An 18,493-nucleotide genomic window follows, 5' to 3' on the forward strand; every position below is an offset into this window, starting at 1 on the left:
CAACCACCGTTTAATTTTCATTTAAAAATAAGCATATCCATCTCATTTGAATACAAATTTGCTTTTATGTAAATTTAATATATGACAAAATTATGTCAAAGAACTGTTGAAAAGCAAGTTTATTCTTTATTATTGGTAAGTGATTTGTATACCTACTTTATTTATAGCTTTATATCTGGAGTCAAGTGAAAATTTCTCAAGACAAAAATGATCACAATTACTTCTTAAGCTTTTGGCTAAGATCAAGTGTAATGTCTCTTTTAGCAATTTAATATCTGATATATCCTCTATCCAAGGATAGTTGCCAGTTGAATGGAGAGGGGATGAGGAAGGTAAATGTGGGAGTGAAAATCACTAAAAATTAAACACAAAATGAACAAACCTTCCTATACGTTTTTATTTATGTAGGAACTTGTTCATTTAGTTTTCCTCACATAATACATTAGCTTACAGTTTTTTATAATACAGAATTCCTCTAGAGGTTGTTTTACTTCTTTAGGATCAGTAATAAGTAATTTGAGTCTACTGATTAGGGCCTTTTTTTCACATGTTTTGTTTTGTTTTGTTTTGATAAGGTCTTGTTGTTAAGTAAACATTTTTCATCCCAAGTGTTTGGATAAAGGATGTTCAGTCTGTGTTACTTCCAAGATACTTACTATACCGTGTCTACAGATTAAGAGTTTATAGTACTTTTTCTCCCTGCTTTAAAATTTTTTATATTTTGTTTATGTGTGTGTTGACATGCATGGCTCACACCTGCAAGTCAGAGGACAAGTTTCAAGAGGTGGTTTCTTCCACAACTGTGTCCTGGGGATTGAACAGGCTATCATCAGGCTCGGTGGCAAACACCATCCCCCTGAGCCATCTCTTCTGCCCCTCCCCTAATTGTCATTTGCTGCCTTTTTTCTTTTCTCATGGTAAAAGGAAAAGAAGCAAGGTGATAGCAGGTAGAGACCGTTTTCCCTCTAGTGCATAGATGCTGCCATGAAATATTGAAAGTTAGTATAAGGAATAATCTGAAAAAGAAATGTTTTCCTATTTAATATTTTCTATCTATTTTTACAACAGGGTAGTTGAGGGCAGTCTCACACTCAGTAGCTAAGGATGCATGACCTTAAGCTGCTGAGCTTCTTGCCTCGTCTCCCAAATGCAAGGATTACAAGTGTGTACCCTCACACCTGGCTTTGTGCAGTGCTGGAACTTGAACTCAGAGCTTCCTGCATATTAGCTGGTAGCACATTTACCAACTGAGCTGTATCCCCAGCCATCTCTTTTTTATTATATATTTATTTTTGTATGTTAATTGCAGGGTGTTTGCCCACCAACCCCACAGTTCCCCAGAGTTTTCTTGAGTGAGAGCAGAAGGAAACATTAGATAGAAGGATTTAGATTGTGGAAATAAACAGAAAATAAAGGATAGCCTTGAGAGGGCCTGGAACCTATTCCAACAGGCCCTGACTGTCTCTGCCCTAAGGCATTTATAGAAATGACAAGGGGTGGAGCAAAAGACCACCTCCCAGCACAGCCAAGTGCAGACCATATCAGACGCCTGCACTCAGGCCCATGGTCCAGTCATCCTCTCTATGCAGACCTGCTGAGTAAAGCCACGAGGAACCTGAAAACAGGCTCCCACAGTTAATGTACTCACATGTGTGCCAGGCATGTATATGAAGATCATAGGACAACGTGTAGGACTTAGTTTTCTCCTTCTCTCTCTTCCTCCCTGGTCTCTTCCCAGGGACCAAATTCAGGTCATCAATCTTGATAGCAAGCATTTTTACCCAACGAGCTATCTCACTGTTCTCTCCAGCTTTCTGTTGTAATATTTATAATTTTTATTTATCAAAATTCACTTCTTATCAAATAGGGTTTTTTTAAGTTAAGTTGCTTAGACTATGGTTATATTTTACATTGCAACATTTTACTCCTTATTGATTTGTTACTTATTTTCTTATCTCTCTGCTTTTTGTGCTTAGAACAGATAATCTCCATTGAGCTATCAAAAGAACTCTCAGTTAAAATTGCTCATGACATATTTTTGTATTTATGTTTCCACAGAAAGAGCATGTTCTCTGAGTAACTGTACAATTGCCAAAAGAATTGGAAAAGGAAAAGATGCTACAGTCATCTTTGAGCACTTCAGGAAACCTGTCGATCCGTTTGTTCAGGAAAATTGTCCATGCAAAGCACTAAATTCCGAGATGGGTCCTTCCAACTCAGATGTTTCTAGTTCTTATGGAAATGTGCAAAATGGAAACAGTTCTATGTTTGAAGCATACAGTGGACAGATAGATAATTCATCAGAAGTTAGAGATGCTTCTCAAGTACACACACACAATTCAGATATTTCTTTCATGCCCACTGCTAACGCAGCAAGTGGTAATGGTGACCTGTTTAGTGTGACATATCTTAGAAGTATTTTAAGTAGTATTTCTGCTGTTCTTCCTTCTCAGAGCAGTACTGGCTCAAGTACAGTTATTACTTCAAAACTTATTAAGGACCCAAGACTGATGAAGAGAGAACAAAGCATGAGAAAACAAAATAATTCTGCAGGTTTAAGTGATGTTTTGCCATTTGATCAGAGTGTGGGTCATGGTAATTCAGAAATAAAGCTGACATACATGCCAGCTAGTTCCCTCTCTTCACCTGAAACTGCCCCTGCTGATAATGCTGTTACTGATTGTTCAGATGCCACTTGCTTCAGATTCTCTTCTGAAAGTTCATACTGTCAGACTGACGATATGGGCTCAAAGGATTATGATTGTACAGCATCTAGTAAAATTGCTATTACAGAACAATGTAAAGAACAAAACAGTTTTTCCTTCCCTCGTTATTTACCAAATGCATTTTCAGATATTGGGAAACAAAAATACAATGAAGAAAAGGCCCAGAGAGCCCAAAAGGGAAGCAACACCCCAGTTTTAACTGAGCAAAGCAATGAGACACAGAAATCCTGTGAATCAGGAAAAAATACTTCTAGTAAAGACTCTCCGAGTCACATCTCTAAGGCATTGTGGTCTTCTGATTTAAACGATATATATAAGGTTGGTCACCAGATGTCTATACTCTTCCCAGTCCAGAAGAAAGGAAGCCTAGATGAATACATGCAAAATACTGGAATGGTGAGAACCTTCATCAGCCCAGAGGACAGTTCTAAACATGTTGTAAACCAAACTTGGTGGAAAGAAACTGTTAATTATTTTACTAATGAAACTAAAAGTAGCCCAATTGATAATTGCATTACACTGCACCAGGAACACAAAGAAGGTGAAAATCTTAATCCTTTAAGGGGAAATTGTGAAAAAATACCAGTTACTCATAAGTTACAAATGCCCACATCTCCCATATCTACCACAAAGGATAAAAATGAACTAGATGATGCAGCACTGGAATTAGAGTATAATCTTACTCCGAATATAGGGTGCCTTTCACAAAAGCATCCTCACTACTCTTTGGAGCACAAAGATAATATTCATACAAATTTTGCCATGGCTCAAGGGCTAATAGAATTGAAAGCAGTACAAAATAATCAGAACTCTATTAACATTATGACTGATGCTTTCCAGGAAGCCAAAGATGTTCCCCTGGCCAGAGAACAACTCATTGATAGAGTTATTTCATCGTCTGCCATTGACGTATCTCTTGACCATTCAGGGTGCAACATAGTTGGAGAATATATGTACATCCAGAGGGAAAAGGAAAATGAGGCGGTGTCATTGTATAACCTTCAAAAAGATTGCAGAGGAAGTTCTCATATTAAAGATGATGTGCAGGACCACAGCCTGTCTTCCGATACAGAGTTGAGCTCTGATCTGAATTTGAAAATTAATTTGCAAGAACAAAGAGATGATGGAAATCCAAATAAGACTAAAGAGAAAGATAGTGCTGCTTCATCTCCAGAGTACAATACAGATAACGTAAATGAGAGTGAGAATATAGTTGAAATGAAGGAAATTAAGAGTAACACCAAAGGAGAAGTTTTGGATTCTGAAGAATGTTCCACATTTAATGCAGTTTGGGGAAAGAAAGGTAGACCAGCAAAAACCACATCATCAGATAGTGAAGATAGTATGGCTGCCATAAAACAAAAACATGTACCAAATGATGGAAGAGGTGTGGAACACTTGGTGTCCACATTTCCAGAAGTAGAAGGTTCTTCAGTGTGTGTAGCTTCAAATGCTACAAAACAAGTAGTTGGTACTACTGTTCTTACGCTAAGCACAGGTTGTGGGGATCATCAAAAACACCAGCTAAACAAAACTTGTTCCTCTGAGATTTCAGATTTAGGTTTAGTAAAACATGGCATTTCTGATGGTGAAATTGATACTGATAAAGATAAATTACAAGACTTAGACCAGTTAATAACTGAGAATTCAGTTCTTCAAACTTTTGAATTGGGTAGTGAAATTGAAGTAGAACTTGAAGAATGTAATGATGCTTCTGTGTTGCAAGAAAATATACATAGCCATGGAAATGTTCTTTGTGAAGAATTTGAGTTATATGAGACCCTGAAGTCCCGGATTGATTGGGAAGGCCTATTTGGACACAGTTATGAAGAAATGAAAACCTCGAGTTTTGCAAGAAGGGAAGGTACTGATCCACATCATTCTACTGACTGTAACTGTGTTTCTTTCTCTTCACAAAAAGACAAAAGAGAGCTCCACAACCCAATTTTTCTTCCAGATCTACAAGTTACAATTACAAATTTAATTAGTCTGAGAATCACACCCACTGATGATTCTTTAGAGTTGAAAGAAAATTTTTCCAAACCTGTAACTGAAACCACAGAAGCAGAAGCAGATAAGGAGAAGGCATTTGGATTTGGCATTTATTCCCAACCTTCTGGAGAAAATTCAGGTTTCTCATGTGAAAATAAATTTGGTAATTCAGTGCAAGAATCAGGACATGTGGGCAAATCTGGAATCTCCCATTCTTCCAACTCGAGTCATAATACACATGTGAATCACATATCTGGAAAACCAGACAGTGATTCTTTGTCTACTCTACCGTCTAATGTCACAGTAATCAATGATAAGAGTAAATGTCCCACAAAATCCAAACCTGACTTCAGTGACACTAGAAATAAAAAGGACATGGAACCAAGAAGTAGCAAAAGAAGTCTGCATGCATCTTCTAGGGGTCAGAATATAACCCGTAAAGATTTAAGGCAGCATGAAACTCATGAGAAGAGGAGGAAGCCAACAAGTCATGACTCTTTTGAACGTTTTTCTTCCCTATCCCAAGGACGAATTAAAACATTTTCACAGTCAGAGAGGCACATTAGGAATGTACTGAATATTCTAAATAATGAAGCATCTTTATGTAAAAGTAAACATCTGTCCAGAAAACTGGACAAAGCTGTTCTTCACTTAAAAAAAGCTCATAGAAGAGTTCATACATCTTTGCAGCTTATATCTAAAGTGGGGAAAAAGGGAAAGGGCCCATTACCAAAAGCATATGCAATAATATGCAATAATTTCTGGGAAAGTTGTGATCTTCAAGGTGATACTTGGATGTCTGAAAGAAGATACTCTACTAGGCATTTTTTATCCAAAAGAAGATACGACAAACAGGAAGAGAAAAGATTATTAAGATTTGATTTTGATGAATCATTGGCCCCAGTATCAAAGCACAGCTCTTACAGAACAGACAGAGAAAGAATTGCAGAGTGCCTTTCCAGTGAAATTATGTCTGGCCATGTCTCTGGTAGTCTTACCACTTTCCATGTGAGAGAATTTTGTGATGAAGAACAACTTCATGAATCACAGTTACCCCTAGTCTATACCTCCCAGAGTATAAATCAACTAGAACACACTAATAGCATTGGGAGAAATGCAAGCTCTTCTGAACTTGAGCATTCTTCTGAAACCAGTGGATATATGCTTTACCCAGATGAAACACTAACTGAAAAAGAGTATCAGACTGATACACGGTTATCTAATAGTGATTCTGCAAAGCTTGAAAACAATTCAGCATGTAATATTAAGGATATAACAAGAGAAAATAATTCTGAAGATGAAACAGTGGTATGTGAAAGTAATTCAGTGTCTTTAAGTTTTATAAAAGAAAACATAAGTCATAGTCGAGACAGAAGTTATGATGTAACTTTTAAAGCTAACACTGACATACTTGTTTCAGTTTTAGACTCAAATAAGAAGCGCTTTTTAAATGATGGTATCTGTGAACAAGATAACCTTGTATGTGATGGTACTAGAAATGGGGAAACAATTTTTCCTGTAGGAAAGTGTACAGTTCTTAGGGAGATCACACCACACATTCCTACAGGAAATACAGCAAACAGAAGGGACACTATTCCTCCATTGTCACCAAGTCTAGTAATAGCTGGTGAGGAAGAATTTTCTATGGGGGGGAATGAACTCTTTCATATAAAGGAGAATGAGGTGAATATTACTTACCAGTATAAATTGGATCTAACACCAGTAACTGAAGAAATTTGTAAGAAAAATACAAAGAAACTATCTTCCAATGATAGTTCTCTGCTCTTAAAAGAGAATGTAAAGGGTCCTTCAAAAACATACGTTGCGAAATACATTGAGGAAGAAAAAATGAGAAAAATTGAGCAAGCAGTTTATGAAAAAATGATTACTGAAGGATCAACTGTAATAATTGGGTATAAACATCAGAATAAGATCCTAAAAGAAGAATCCTTCTACCTATCCAAGAAAATAAATAAAAACAACTTGACTGGTTCTCATATAGGCATTAAAAATTCTACTCTAGAGACAGTTACCTTGAAAAACATTCTTAGTCAGCTTAGTAAAAGTCAGAAAGCAGGGCAAATTAAGCAACTTAGTAATTACTCTCCGGCTGACTGTCCCTCCAAACCAGCCACTGCAGGAACCAATCATAGGCCTGTTGTCCGTGAGAACTCTGAAGTCACTGCTCCTCCAAAGAAGCCTCTGTCACACATGCAGGAATTACAGGAAGAACGTCGCTTAGCTAATTACACATCTCGTATGACAGAACTGTCTCAGATTTTACAGAGAGCGGATAAAGCAGCATCTTCACAGATTTTAGAAGAAGAGTCTAAAGTTTGTCACAATATTCTCCCTTTATTTGTTGAAGCTTTTGAAAGAAAGCAAGAATGTTCACTTGACCAAATCCTGATTTCAAGAAAGCTGTTGGTAGAACAGAACTTGTGGAATAATTGTAGACTGAAATTGAAACCATGTGCTGTTGATACTTGGGTAGAACTTCAAATGGCAATGGAAACGATCCAGTTCATTGAAAACAAAAGAAGATTCTTAGAAGGTGAACCAACATTCCGAAGTTTACTGTGGTACGATGAGAGCTTGTACAGTGAGCTGCTTCCCAGGCCACATGGATATCAACTGCAGTCCAATTTCTACCCTGCTTTTCAAGGACGATTAAAATATAATGCATTCTGTGAGTTACAACGTTATCATCATCAGTTAGTTGAATCCTTAACAAAAACAAAACAAGAAAAGAATTCATACTATGCATTCTTAAAATACAAACGGCAGATTAGTGAATGTGAAGCCATAATGAACCACTATTCTGATTGCTTTGACTTTTGTCTTTCTGTTCCATTTGCCTCTGGAGTTAACTTTGGAGATAGTTTAGGAGACTTGGAAGCCTTAAGAAAAAGTGTGCTGAAGCTGATCAGTATGCATGGGGGCTCTCCTAAAGTCCATTCTTATTCAGGAAAAGAAGACCATTTGTGGATCATTTTAGAAGTGGTCTCTTCAAAGGTTAGTTTTATCAAGAGCAATGAAGAAATAAGTATCAAAATCTGTCTTTATGGTCTGGAACATATATATTTTGATGCTGCAAAAAGTCTCGTATGGAAAGAGAAAAGCCACTCTTTCCCCAAAAAATATTTTGAAAGGAACAGAGAAATGGAGGAGATGAATGAATGTGCTTTTTCTAAGTGGAAGAAGATCTATGATGTCTTGTCTGAGGATTTAAACAATGAATTAACTCCAAGTATTGGGCTTGAAGAAGATGATACGATTGCTACCAGACAGTCAGCTCTAGTTAGCATGCCAGACTGTAAGCTGAACAAAGCTTGGCTTTCATACCCAGATATTTGTTGTATTAGTGAGATACTGGATCAAGCCAAATCTGCAGACCTAGAGAAGTTACAGGATCTTACTCTCAGATGTACAGTTCACTTAGAAATTTTAAAAAAACACTTCCAGGTGCTACAAAAAGATAACATAGATAATATTTTTATCACTGAAGAAAATGTTTTAGATATGCTTAACCACAACCTTGGAGCTGTCATTTTAAAGCCTGAAGCTATTGAGGTTTATATTGAAGCTGCCATGCTCTCAGAAACCATTCACTTTCTTAAAAATTCAATCGCAAAGAAACTGCACAACCAGAGGTTTCGAGGTTTGCTCTGGTTTGATTGGTCTCTCCTTCCTGAGCTTGTTGGCTGCCAAAAAGAAATGGCTTCCTTTTCAGTTGATGACAACCAAACAGATTGCCTTTGGAAAGTGATAGAGACTGCTATTTCTCACCTTAAGAAAGAGCTAGGTGTTATCTGTGACTACAGTGAAGCTGTTAATTGTTCCTATGCTCTATGTTTATTCTCTAGAGAACTTAAGGAACTTTTGGGAGTTAAAAGGCTTCTAAATGCATCTAAGTATTCAATTCCCACATATATTGACTTGACACCACATACCGCATCTGTAAATTATGGAAACACTGTGGCAGAATTAGAACATAACTACAGCCAGCTTTTTACATTACTCAAAAATATAATGTCTGTCCCTCAGAAAGATTTCGGAAAAATGGTCCATATTATAAAAGTTCTGAAGACAATTGAACATATGAAGATGATAAGTGCTAAAGGTACTAAGTTGTCCGCTCATCTCCTCTTTTTCCAAATGCTTCATAACAGAAGAAACACTTGGCAGCTAAACAAAAAAGAGAGGATGGATACTCCCATTACAGAACCTGAAGAGACAGGACAGACACCCTCAGCTGCAGAGGGCACAGTAAAAAGCTTTTCAAGTTCCTCTAAAAAACGACCTGTGACTGTGGACAAATGTGAAGTCTCTGAGGGAAAAGGAAATACTGATGCTGTTTCCATTTGTAAAAAGCAAAAGGTACAAATGTTTTCAGATCAAACTTGAAAATATTCTTGAAAACAAGCTTACTCTAACCAGAAAAGTAGCTTACAGAATACAAAAGTTGAGGTTAGCCGGACGTTGGTGGCGCATGCCTTTAATCCCAGCACTCGGGAGGCAGAGGCAGGCCGATCTCTGTGAGTTCGAGGCCAGCCTGGGCTACAGAGTGAGATCCAGGAAAGGCGCAAAGCTACACAGAGAAACCCTGTCTCGAAAAAAAAAAAAAAAAAAGTTGAGGTTAAATGATGATTCATATTCTCTACAGAATTATATAATTGAGATACCTTGCAAATACATAACTTTCAAAGTTTTGTCACTTAGAAAGTATTTCATAGAAGAATAAATTCTAATATCTAATAAGAGGGCAAGTTCATTATTGGGAATGTGAGTTATACCACTCACCAGTTATTTATTGTTTTCTCAAGCCAATGTTGTGAATATTAATAACTAGCTAAAGAAACCTACCTATTTAACCTGTCAGGATAGTGTAGAATTGTTTTTTTGAGACAAAGTTTCTCTGTGTAACAGCCCTGGATGTCCTGAAATCCACTCTGTAGATCAGGCTAGCCTCGAACTCAAAGAGATCCACCTGTCTCTGCCTCCCGAGTGCTGGGATTAAAGGCATGTGCTACAACCACTTGGCAGATACTTTTAATATGTGATTGTCAAAGATTAGAAAAGTCTCATGAGTACATTTTTCTCAACGTTTATACAATATAAAAAATAAAAACTTCACAAAAACCATAGTATATATGCTCTGTGGTTGACTTATTTAAAGATAAGGGGGCCAAATGTTTATCTTTATAATATTGAGGTTTGAACCTAGACTCTGCATATGCTAGGCAAGTACTGTATCTATAGAACTATGCCTTCAGCCAATTTAAATTGGTGGCCAAGAAGAATGAGAGCGGGATTAAGGGAGGTTATTACTTATGCACACGCACTGGAGAGGGGGATGGGATAGTTGTTCCAGATCTTAAATATAGGCCTAAGGAATTTGAACTTTATCTTTACATACTAAAGTGTAATGTCATGTAAAATGTGTTGGTTTTTAGGGTTTGGTTTGGTTTTGTTGGTGATTTAAAAGGTAATGAAATTCTGAGTATAGTTAAAAGTGGTAAATCATCTAAGATTAGAAAATGGTGCTGTTTCATAGCATAAGAATGGAAAATGTAGGCTGGTTGATAGTGCTAACGCAAAAGTGTTTCAGATTTTGGCATTTTCCAGATTTGGTTATATTTGCACATGTATAGTCAGATATCTTGGTAATGGAACCAAAGTCTAAACATGAAATTTATTTTATCTGGTTGGAAAGATGGCTCAGTGGTTAAGAAATTCATTTTATGTTTCATGTATAACACCCAAAGGTAATTTTGTAGTAATTTGAATCTCTGCTTGCAGTAAAAGGTTCCTGATGTGAACATAACGAGAGTGTTGTGCCATAACTCAAGCTACTAGATTTTGAAGGCTTTGGGGCTTGGAGATTAGGAGCACTACTCTTTATATTTGAGAGATAACTCCTTAGAAAATTGATGGATAGTTGCATATATGTGGTACACAGACATACGTGGAGGCAAAACACCTGTACACATAAAAATAAAAACAAAAAGAATTTGTATGTGGGCTGTGGAGTTGGCTTAGCAGATAAAAGTACCTGCCCTGGATCTGGCGATGTGTGTTCTACACTCAGGATCCTAAAGGAGAGAACTAACCCGTGCAAGCCGTCCTCTGACCTCCACAAACACATACACTCATACAGGTGTCTGCACACCAAATCAAATAGAATGGAATTCATTTCTAAAAAGGCAGAGGGGCTTAGTGACTTGTTCACTAACAAGGGAACAGTAAGTTGGTCATGGGGGCACATGCATGCAGTCGCAGCACTGGGGAAGTAGATGAGAAGGATCACAAGACCAACCCGAACTACATGATAAAGTCCTGTCTCACAAAACATGGAGGGAAAAGTCATGAAGAGACTACAAAATTAAAATTAGTTTTAAATTTTAAAGTATGTGGGCAAGAAGAATATTGCCAATTTATTTTGAAAGCTGTAAACGTGAACTCCTGTAAGTGTAGCGGAACCACTAGTTTTTGAATGGGTGAATAGATTTACATTGTAATGCAGTTTGTCATCACTAATGTAAAACATGGATTTTATTTTTGTTTTGTTTTTTTTTAATAGGTTACCATGAAAGATGTAAGAAACGGAGAAAAGACAGAATCCAAGAATCCAAGGTAGGAGTTGCATCAACCTTTTCATAAAAACTAAGGAAAAATGGGCAAATAATAAAAACAAAAATAATTTGTAGTTATATGTAAATTATTGAATCATACATGTAGCTTAGAAGACAAAAGTGACAGACATAGAAGTTTGTTTTGGATTAAGTGAATTTTTAAGTTGTGGATTTAACATACCAACTAAATTACAAAATTGATTAAAGAGAAATTGCCATCATACATGAATGGGACATTAATTAAAATGTTGTGTATATTACAGACATTCATAATACAAACATTCTATGTCATAGAAGGACATCCTAACAGTGTAAAATAGAATATCTCAAAGGCTGTTTCTTTAAGCTGAATGAGTGAACTATAGGAAATTCACTATATTGCTTATGTTTTTATCATTTTCTGCTAAGTAGTGCTAGTGGAGTTACTATCTCTCATTTATATGTAAAATTTGGGGTTGCTCACTATCTCCATTTTTTCCCTTTAATGAAAGATAATGAGTAGCAAAATATGAAAAGGAAGAACTAACAGCTTCATTTCTTTCTTGATTTTCCTCTTTTAAAATAATACATTTCTAGAATTCTTCTCATAGCATATGTGACTGAATTATTATAAAGTGACATAAAAATGGACTACTAGAGGGTAATATACAGCAAAATAATTAGCTTAGGTTAATAGCTAACTATTTGCTACTTAAAGAATTGAAACTGTAACTTGACAAAATTAATTCTGCTACAAGATGGACACAGATGGCTGACTTCATAGAAACGCCTGTCCTCCAAAGGGATAGACCATCTAGGCAGCTGTTAGTCTGCACAGAAAGTCATCACTGGAAATAGGAGAAAGACAAATTACCTGCTCTGGAAACGCAGTTTATATAGCATTAAATGTCAATGTGGGTTGTCATTAAAATGCCTTTTAAGGTTATATTGGTTAAAACATGGGCCTTTTGATTTTCTCAAAGGGAATAGAGACTCTAGGCCAAAGATGAATTCCTCTTACCTCTGGAGAAATAGCACTACTTTTCCTTTCTTGGGTTCTTCATAGTGCCATACTTGGGTTCTTCATAGTGCCATAATTACCTGATTAAGACTAAACTTAGCCAGGTGGTGACAGCACATGCTGGGGAGGCAGAGCCAGGCTGATCTCTGTGAGTTTGAGGCCAGCCTGGGCTACAAAGTGAGTTCCAGGAAAGGCTCCAAAGCTACACAGAGAAACCCTGTCTCAAAAAAAATAAAAAATAAGTAAATAAATAAACTTACTAAGAATGCCATGTATATTAAGTTGGCAAGAATTCTGCAGATCTGCTTTTCTTATTTTCAGAAGATAAACAAAAAGAATGTTTTAATAAGAAAAAGGAGATGGATTGGGTGGTAGGGACCCCCAACTAAGGTAGTTAAACCAAAAGAGATGGGGAAAGGGAAGAGATAACTACTCGTGAGTAATGAAGCTTGCCAGTGGGGTGGAAGTATATATGAACTAGAAACTATATTGAATAACTGAATAGTAGTAGTTTCCTACTTTTAAAAGCTTTTATTAAAAATTTTTCGAATCACTTAGCTGTCTAACACAATATTGGGAATGTTTTGAAATGTGAAGTATATCATCTTCCAACATGAACCATATCTGAATTCAAACCAAGAGAGTAAAACTGGGAAGTGTTTTAGTGAAATGAGAAAATGTCAATCCTGTGAATTCTCCTACAATGAAAATTCAAATGTTTATCTGTTAGAATGTTATGACTATAGCTTTAAAGTGGCTTGAATGTTTGTTATTACTCAAAAGGACTTCAGCATCTCCTCCCAAAGATGAAAAGAAAACCGGAACAAATTCATTTGACAGTCCGAAAAGAGACTCTGCATCTCCAGAAATGGTCCACAGACAAAGCTCAATACCTGGCTCACTTTCACCTTCTGAAAACATGCAAGACACTTGCACACCAAAGTCAGAAAGCAAAATAGAGCCGACAGATAGCTCATGTGATGTTTCAGAGTATCTCACTGAACAGCAGGAAAACTTAAATATCATCAAGAAAAGAAATGGGAATTTTAGTGCTGCTGAAACAAATGATAAGGAAGACCGTCCTTTAGTAACTTGTGACGAAAAGGATATAGATGCCACTTGCTCACCTAACAACACACCTGCTCAGAAATCGCATGAAAACCTTACAGATCACACACAGATCTGTCCTTCAAACATAAGAGCAGGAAATGATGACCATCTTGTGCCTAATGCATCAGCGCCTACTTCCCATTCTGTGAGGGCCAACCATAGCAATCTTGAAATGAATGACACAGGCTTTAAACATGAAGATAATGCAGTACTAGATTTGTCTATTAAAGATTGTCTATATACCAGCTCTCCAGAACCTGTGTGTATCCAGGAGAAAATTCCTGTCCTGCAAGTAGATAAAACACAGCTTGTAAAAACTGAGTCACCGGAAATGTGTATAAAAGATGCACTGAATCCCAGTACCACACCATTTGGTTCATATGGGAACTCAGCCCTTGATGTGAATCAAACAGCACAACATACTCTCTCTGAACAGGATGGAGAGAATCCAAAAGTCCTGACTCAGAAAGTTGGTACATCCTGGAACGCACCTCCACAGCCCATGTGTACTGCAGTAAATAATTCTTCTGAGCATTCATTTGGAACTTCATATCCATACTATGCTTGGTGTTTTTATCAGTACAGCAGCAGTAGTGGCACTGCTGTTACTCACACATACCAAGGGATGACGACGTACGAGACACCTCCTCCTCCTCCCATGATGACTACAGTTGCAGGTTCTATCCAGAACACACATTTTAATCATTCGTACTCTGAACATTTTAGTTACTTTGCTAGGCAGCCGCAAGCAAATGCCTTTATCCCAGGAAATGGCTATTCTCCATTTCCCATGCCTGTTTCTTACAATTATCAACAACCAGTTTATTCACAGTTTGCGTCTCATCAGCTGGTACCACAAGCTCCATATCCTTATCCTCCTAACCCAGGTGTGCTTCCACAAGTTCCTTGGACTTACGGTGAGTTGGAAGTTTCAATGGAAGATTCATTTTTACTTTTGGCTTTACATTTATGTAAAGGTAGTCACAAGGGATGATAATACAGCAGTTTCTGTTGTAGACTTGTAAAATTGTTCCTAAACTAAGCAGAGTTGAATTTTGTTGTAAGTTGTAATTCTAGTCAGAAAACAGAAAAGAAAATTAGTGATATCACTAATACATCCTTCAGTAACCATCCATAGGGAACAGCTAAATCAATTACAGTCAAATTCATACAGTGATGAAACCATTACAGAAGTTATACAAGTTTCTAATGACATGATAGTTTTTTAAAACTAACCTCACATGTGAATAATTAATGAGCAGAAATACTGAAATATTCCAACATTTTAATCATGTACTCCCCAGTAGTAATAGTTTATGTGGAGAGACTTTCTGCATAATCTGGATTTCATATTGTGAAGCTTTATTTTGATATATGGAAGAAAAGAATAAAAAACAAAGATGGAAAAGGGGTAAAACATCAATTATTTAAAGCAACTTTTTCCTTCTCTCAGTTTCTAATACCTTCATATAAGTGAATTCAGTCATTAATTGGAAGGTATTAGTTTAAAAAGAACTTGGTCATTTGCCTCTTGAACCTAAGATTGTCGTCTCTATAAAGCACCTGTTTGTAAACTATCACATTAAACCCAAGTTGGGAGGCAGAGGCTAGTTTGTCTCGCAGTTCATAGAGTCCATTAGAAAAGGAAGGCCTGGCAGCAGAGCTCGAGAGCTACTCACCGTGTCTGCGGGGCTGGTGCTCCAAAATGCAGGTCTTGGTTACATGTTTCAGATCAACCAGAATCAAAACACATTCTTAAACTCATTTTGCTGAAGCTAGTTTTACAAAAGCAACCAATATATGCAGAATCACGAGCAAATTTCTTTTAAGAAGTTGTTTGAAACTCTTGCTAATCCTAAATGTTAATAAGTATAAAAGCTTATTTGGGGATACTATCTCTCTCAGTTGGAATGGAAATAATGTTGAATAGGTCTATTTTTTTCCCCTACTGATGTGGAAATCAGGACCTTAAACATCCTTAGCAAGTACTCTTTCCCTGAGCAACATGCCAGCCCGATATAATTCTATTTATAATTTAGAAATCTTCAGCAGGAATGAAGATTTATGCCTGTAGTCCCAACTCTTGGGAGGTAGAAACAGAGGAGTCAGGAGTTTCAGTTCAGAAACTGAACTGACTGTATGGTGAGGTTGAAGCCTGCCTTGGCCACATGAGACACTCTTACATACATACATACATACATACATACATACATACATACATACATACATACATACTAAAAAAGAAATCTGATCATATCAACACTGCTACATTGGAGTTAGTGCTGATTCATTAATAAACTATGGAATTGTTAGAGCCCAGGTGAGAACGTTACAGACCACCACACATATAAGGCCAAATTGGAGTCCTTATAGCTGGCAACCAATAGCGGACTTTCCCAAAGACCTCCCAGCACCAAAGCTCAGGAATACAGCATTCATACAGACAAAAATGGCAATGGCATCATTGTCAGGGGCAATGTCAGGAGACCCTTCTAGCATTTGTTTTGACAGAACACATCCCTTGTTCTGTTACGCATCTTGGCCATGTACAGGATGATGGAAAGTTCCAAATGGGTTGTCTGGGCAGACATAACTCTTCAGAGGAGTTCGGGATTAAAAAGTGCCTGAGTGGACCAACGGTCAGAGTAAGATGAAGACAAGAAGTCATTACCTCAGTTACTTCAAAATAACATTCCAGTTCTTTCTTGGAATACAGAGTTGTTCAAGTCCTGTATACCCAGCCTCAGTTCCCACCTCTGCTGCCTCCACAGTCAGGTCCCATTGAAGCTGTTGCTATCTGCTTGGTGGTCCCTCTGGTACATTAGAGATACTTTCTGCATTCTTTAATGTAAAGAGGCATATAACCTCTTTACATTAAAGAAGTGGTAATATAACCCAGGTGCCTTATCCTTCCCTCCCTGCCTGCCCTGGCAAATGAGTTCAAACAAGACAGAATGGTTTGCCTGAGAAAGCCTAGAGGGGAGAAAGTGCAGCTGTGCTTTTCTCTTTCTGGTTGATGCCATTGATGCTGCTGTTAGGGAAACACCAAACAGATATAACAGATTTATAATTTAGACATTTCAAGCCAGTGGTGATGGTGGCGTCACACATGTTTAATCCCAACACTCAGGAGGCAGAGGCAGGCAGAGTGAATTTCAGGACAGCCAGGGATACACAGAGAAACTCTTTCTCAAAGAAAAATTATTTAGACACTTCAGTTTCTGAAATGGAGACTCTTGATTGTAATTTTCACAAAGGTAGTCATGGTTTGGGCATTCTTGTGTTACTAATAGCTAAATCATTTGTGATAGTAAGAAAAAGTCACTGCAGGATCAAGCCTAGCTGTGACTCAGAAATCTTACTTATTGCTTCCTTGAGCCAATGAAAAAGAAAACAAATATTAAATATTACAAAATTACTCTTTAAAACAGAAGACAAATTGCAGTATTGCAAGCTTGTCTTCTAGTTTTCAATAGTGTAAACAGTCCACAGAAGTTACCTGTTACAGTACATGCATACCTAAAAGATGTCAAAATCTTTTTCACACCTCTATCGCTTAGGATGCTTGTGTTTTACACCAGAGAATGGAACTAATGGACAATACTTGAAACCTGTGTGCCAAACATAATTATGTCCTTTATTATATTGGTTCTCATGAATACCTGGGATAAAGATGAGGAAACTCTTCACCCACAGAACTTTAGATAACTTCCTCAAGATCCTATGACTGATAAATGGCAGGTGTACAATTTGATCTTAACCTCTTTGGCTTTAACGTAATCTCAGACTCTTTCTACTGTACTACTACTTAGCATTAGTCTATATCCTTAATATACCTCAAATACTTTTGTTCTTTTATCTTCCAGCTCCATGGCAACAGAACCCATTTCCACCAAGGCATTAAGAATAAATCTTCCTACTGAAATAAAAGCAATTTAAGTTTTTCCAAGCATTTTTGCCTCTGTATTTTTTTACACCTGCGTATTTTCTTACTTTAGTGTTTAGTACTTTTAAATGTATATAAATGTGGGATGTTTAATTATAATAGTGTATCACATAAGATAATGGGAAATTAATTTTTAAAATCTGAACCGAGCAAAATTACTTCTGTGCAGTTATAAAGGGGCTTGTTTCAACATTCAATATTATCAACATTAAGCAGCAATGGCAAAAATCTTTAAAACCAGGATTTGCTTCTGTTTTCAATACCTGGTTTATGATGTTTTACCTTTTTTTTTTTTTTTTTTTTTTCTTTTTCTGAGACAGGGTTTCTCTGTGTAGCCTTGGCTGTCCTGGAACTTGCTCTATAGACCAGGCTGGCCTCCAACTCAGATCCGCCTGGCTCTGCCTCCGGAGTGCTGGGATTAAAGGCTTGCAGCATCACTGCCCGTGTTTTACCATTTTTATTGGGCTTAAGAGGAATTTTTTTTTCATTAGTCAGTCATCAGACCAGTTATTTGATAATTCTTGATGCTTTATTTATTTAATTTATAATCTTATATTATGGTGAGCTCCTTTAATTTCATTAAATATATTATTTTTGCTCAAAATGTTTATAAACACAAAAAATAGCTCATGTTTTCATTGTTTGCTTGGGTTAGCCTTGAGAGACATTTTTCACAAGAGGCTCTCTCCTCAATTTCTTGAATATTTGGATGGTTCTTTTAATTTTTTAACACTTTGCATGTTTACACTTAATTTAACCCATATTGAAGTGGTTCAAATAATTCTGCAGAAATACGGTTTTAATGTTGTTATTTTCACCTTCAACATTCTGCACAAGTGAAGTTTTTCTTGGTAGTAATCATTATTACCAAACAAGATACAAAATGTAGCCATCTTCAGCAGTGTCTACACATACATTACCTTTACTCAAGCTCAGCAACCATTTCTGTGTTGGTTCAGTCAAGTCAACACTGAGAAAACCTTTCTCAACTTGTAGTTTACCCTGCTCTACAAGAGACTTTCTGAAGCAGTGATGCAAACAGTAGTCCCAGTGTTTCTGCAGCAGCTTTTTACAAATCTCCAAA

At 36.9% G+C, this 18,493-nt stretch overlaps 1 protein-coding gene across 3 annotated transcripts in view; it reads left to right on the forward strand.

The window, feature by feature from the left end:
- The window catches only part of Tex15 (testis expressed 15, meiosis and synapsis associated), a 72,533-nt gene extending 55,120 nt beyond the window's left edge, over window positions 1–17,413 (forward strand). For 2 of the 3 annotated variants that reach the window (XM_052751985.1, XM_052751986.1), the window contains exons 8-11: window positions 2,059–9,098; window positions 11,302–11,354; window positions 13,137–14,380; window positions 17,330–17,413. In XM_052751985.1, the coding sequence (XP_052607945.1) occupies window positions 2,059–9,098; window positions 11,302–11,354; window positions 13,137–14,380; window positions 17,330–17,367 (8,375 nt within the window). In that variant the 3' untranslated portion in view covers window positions 17,368–17,413. The other variant, XM_052751987.1, reaches the window with a different exon arrangement.
- Window positions 17,414–18,493: the final 1,080 nt, after the last annotated feature.

Source organism: Peromyscus californicus, unplaced genomic scaffold, assembly GCF_007827085.1.
Source record: "Peromyscus californicus insignis strain IS unplaced genomic scaffold, ASM782708v3 Scaffold_23__1_contigs__length_62951481, whole genome shotgun sequence".
Classification (NCBI taxonomy): domain Eukaryota; kingdom Metazoa; phylum Chordata; class Mammalia; order Rodentia; family Cricetidae; genus Peromyscus; species Peromyscus californicus.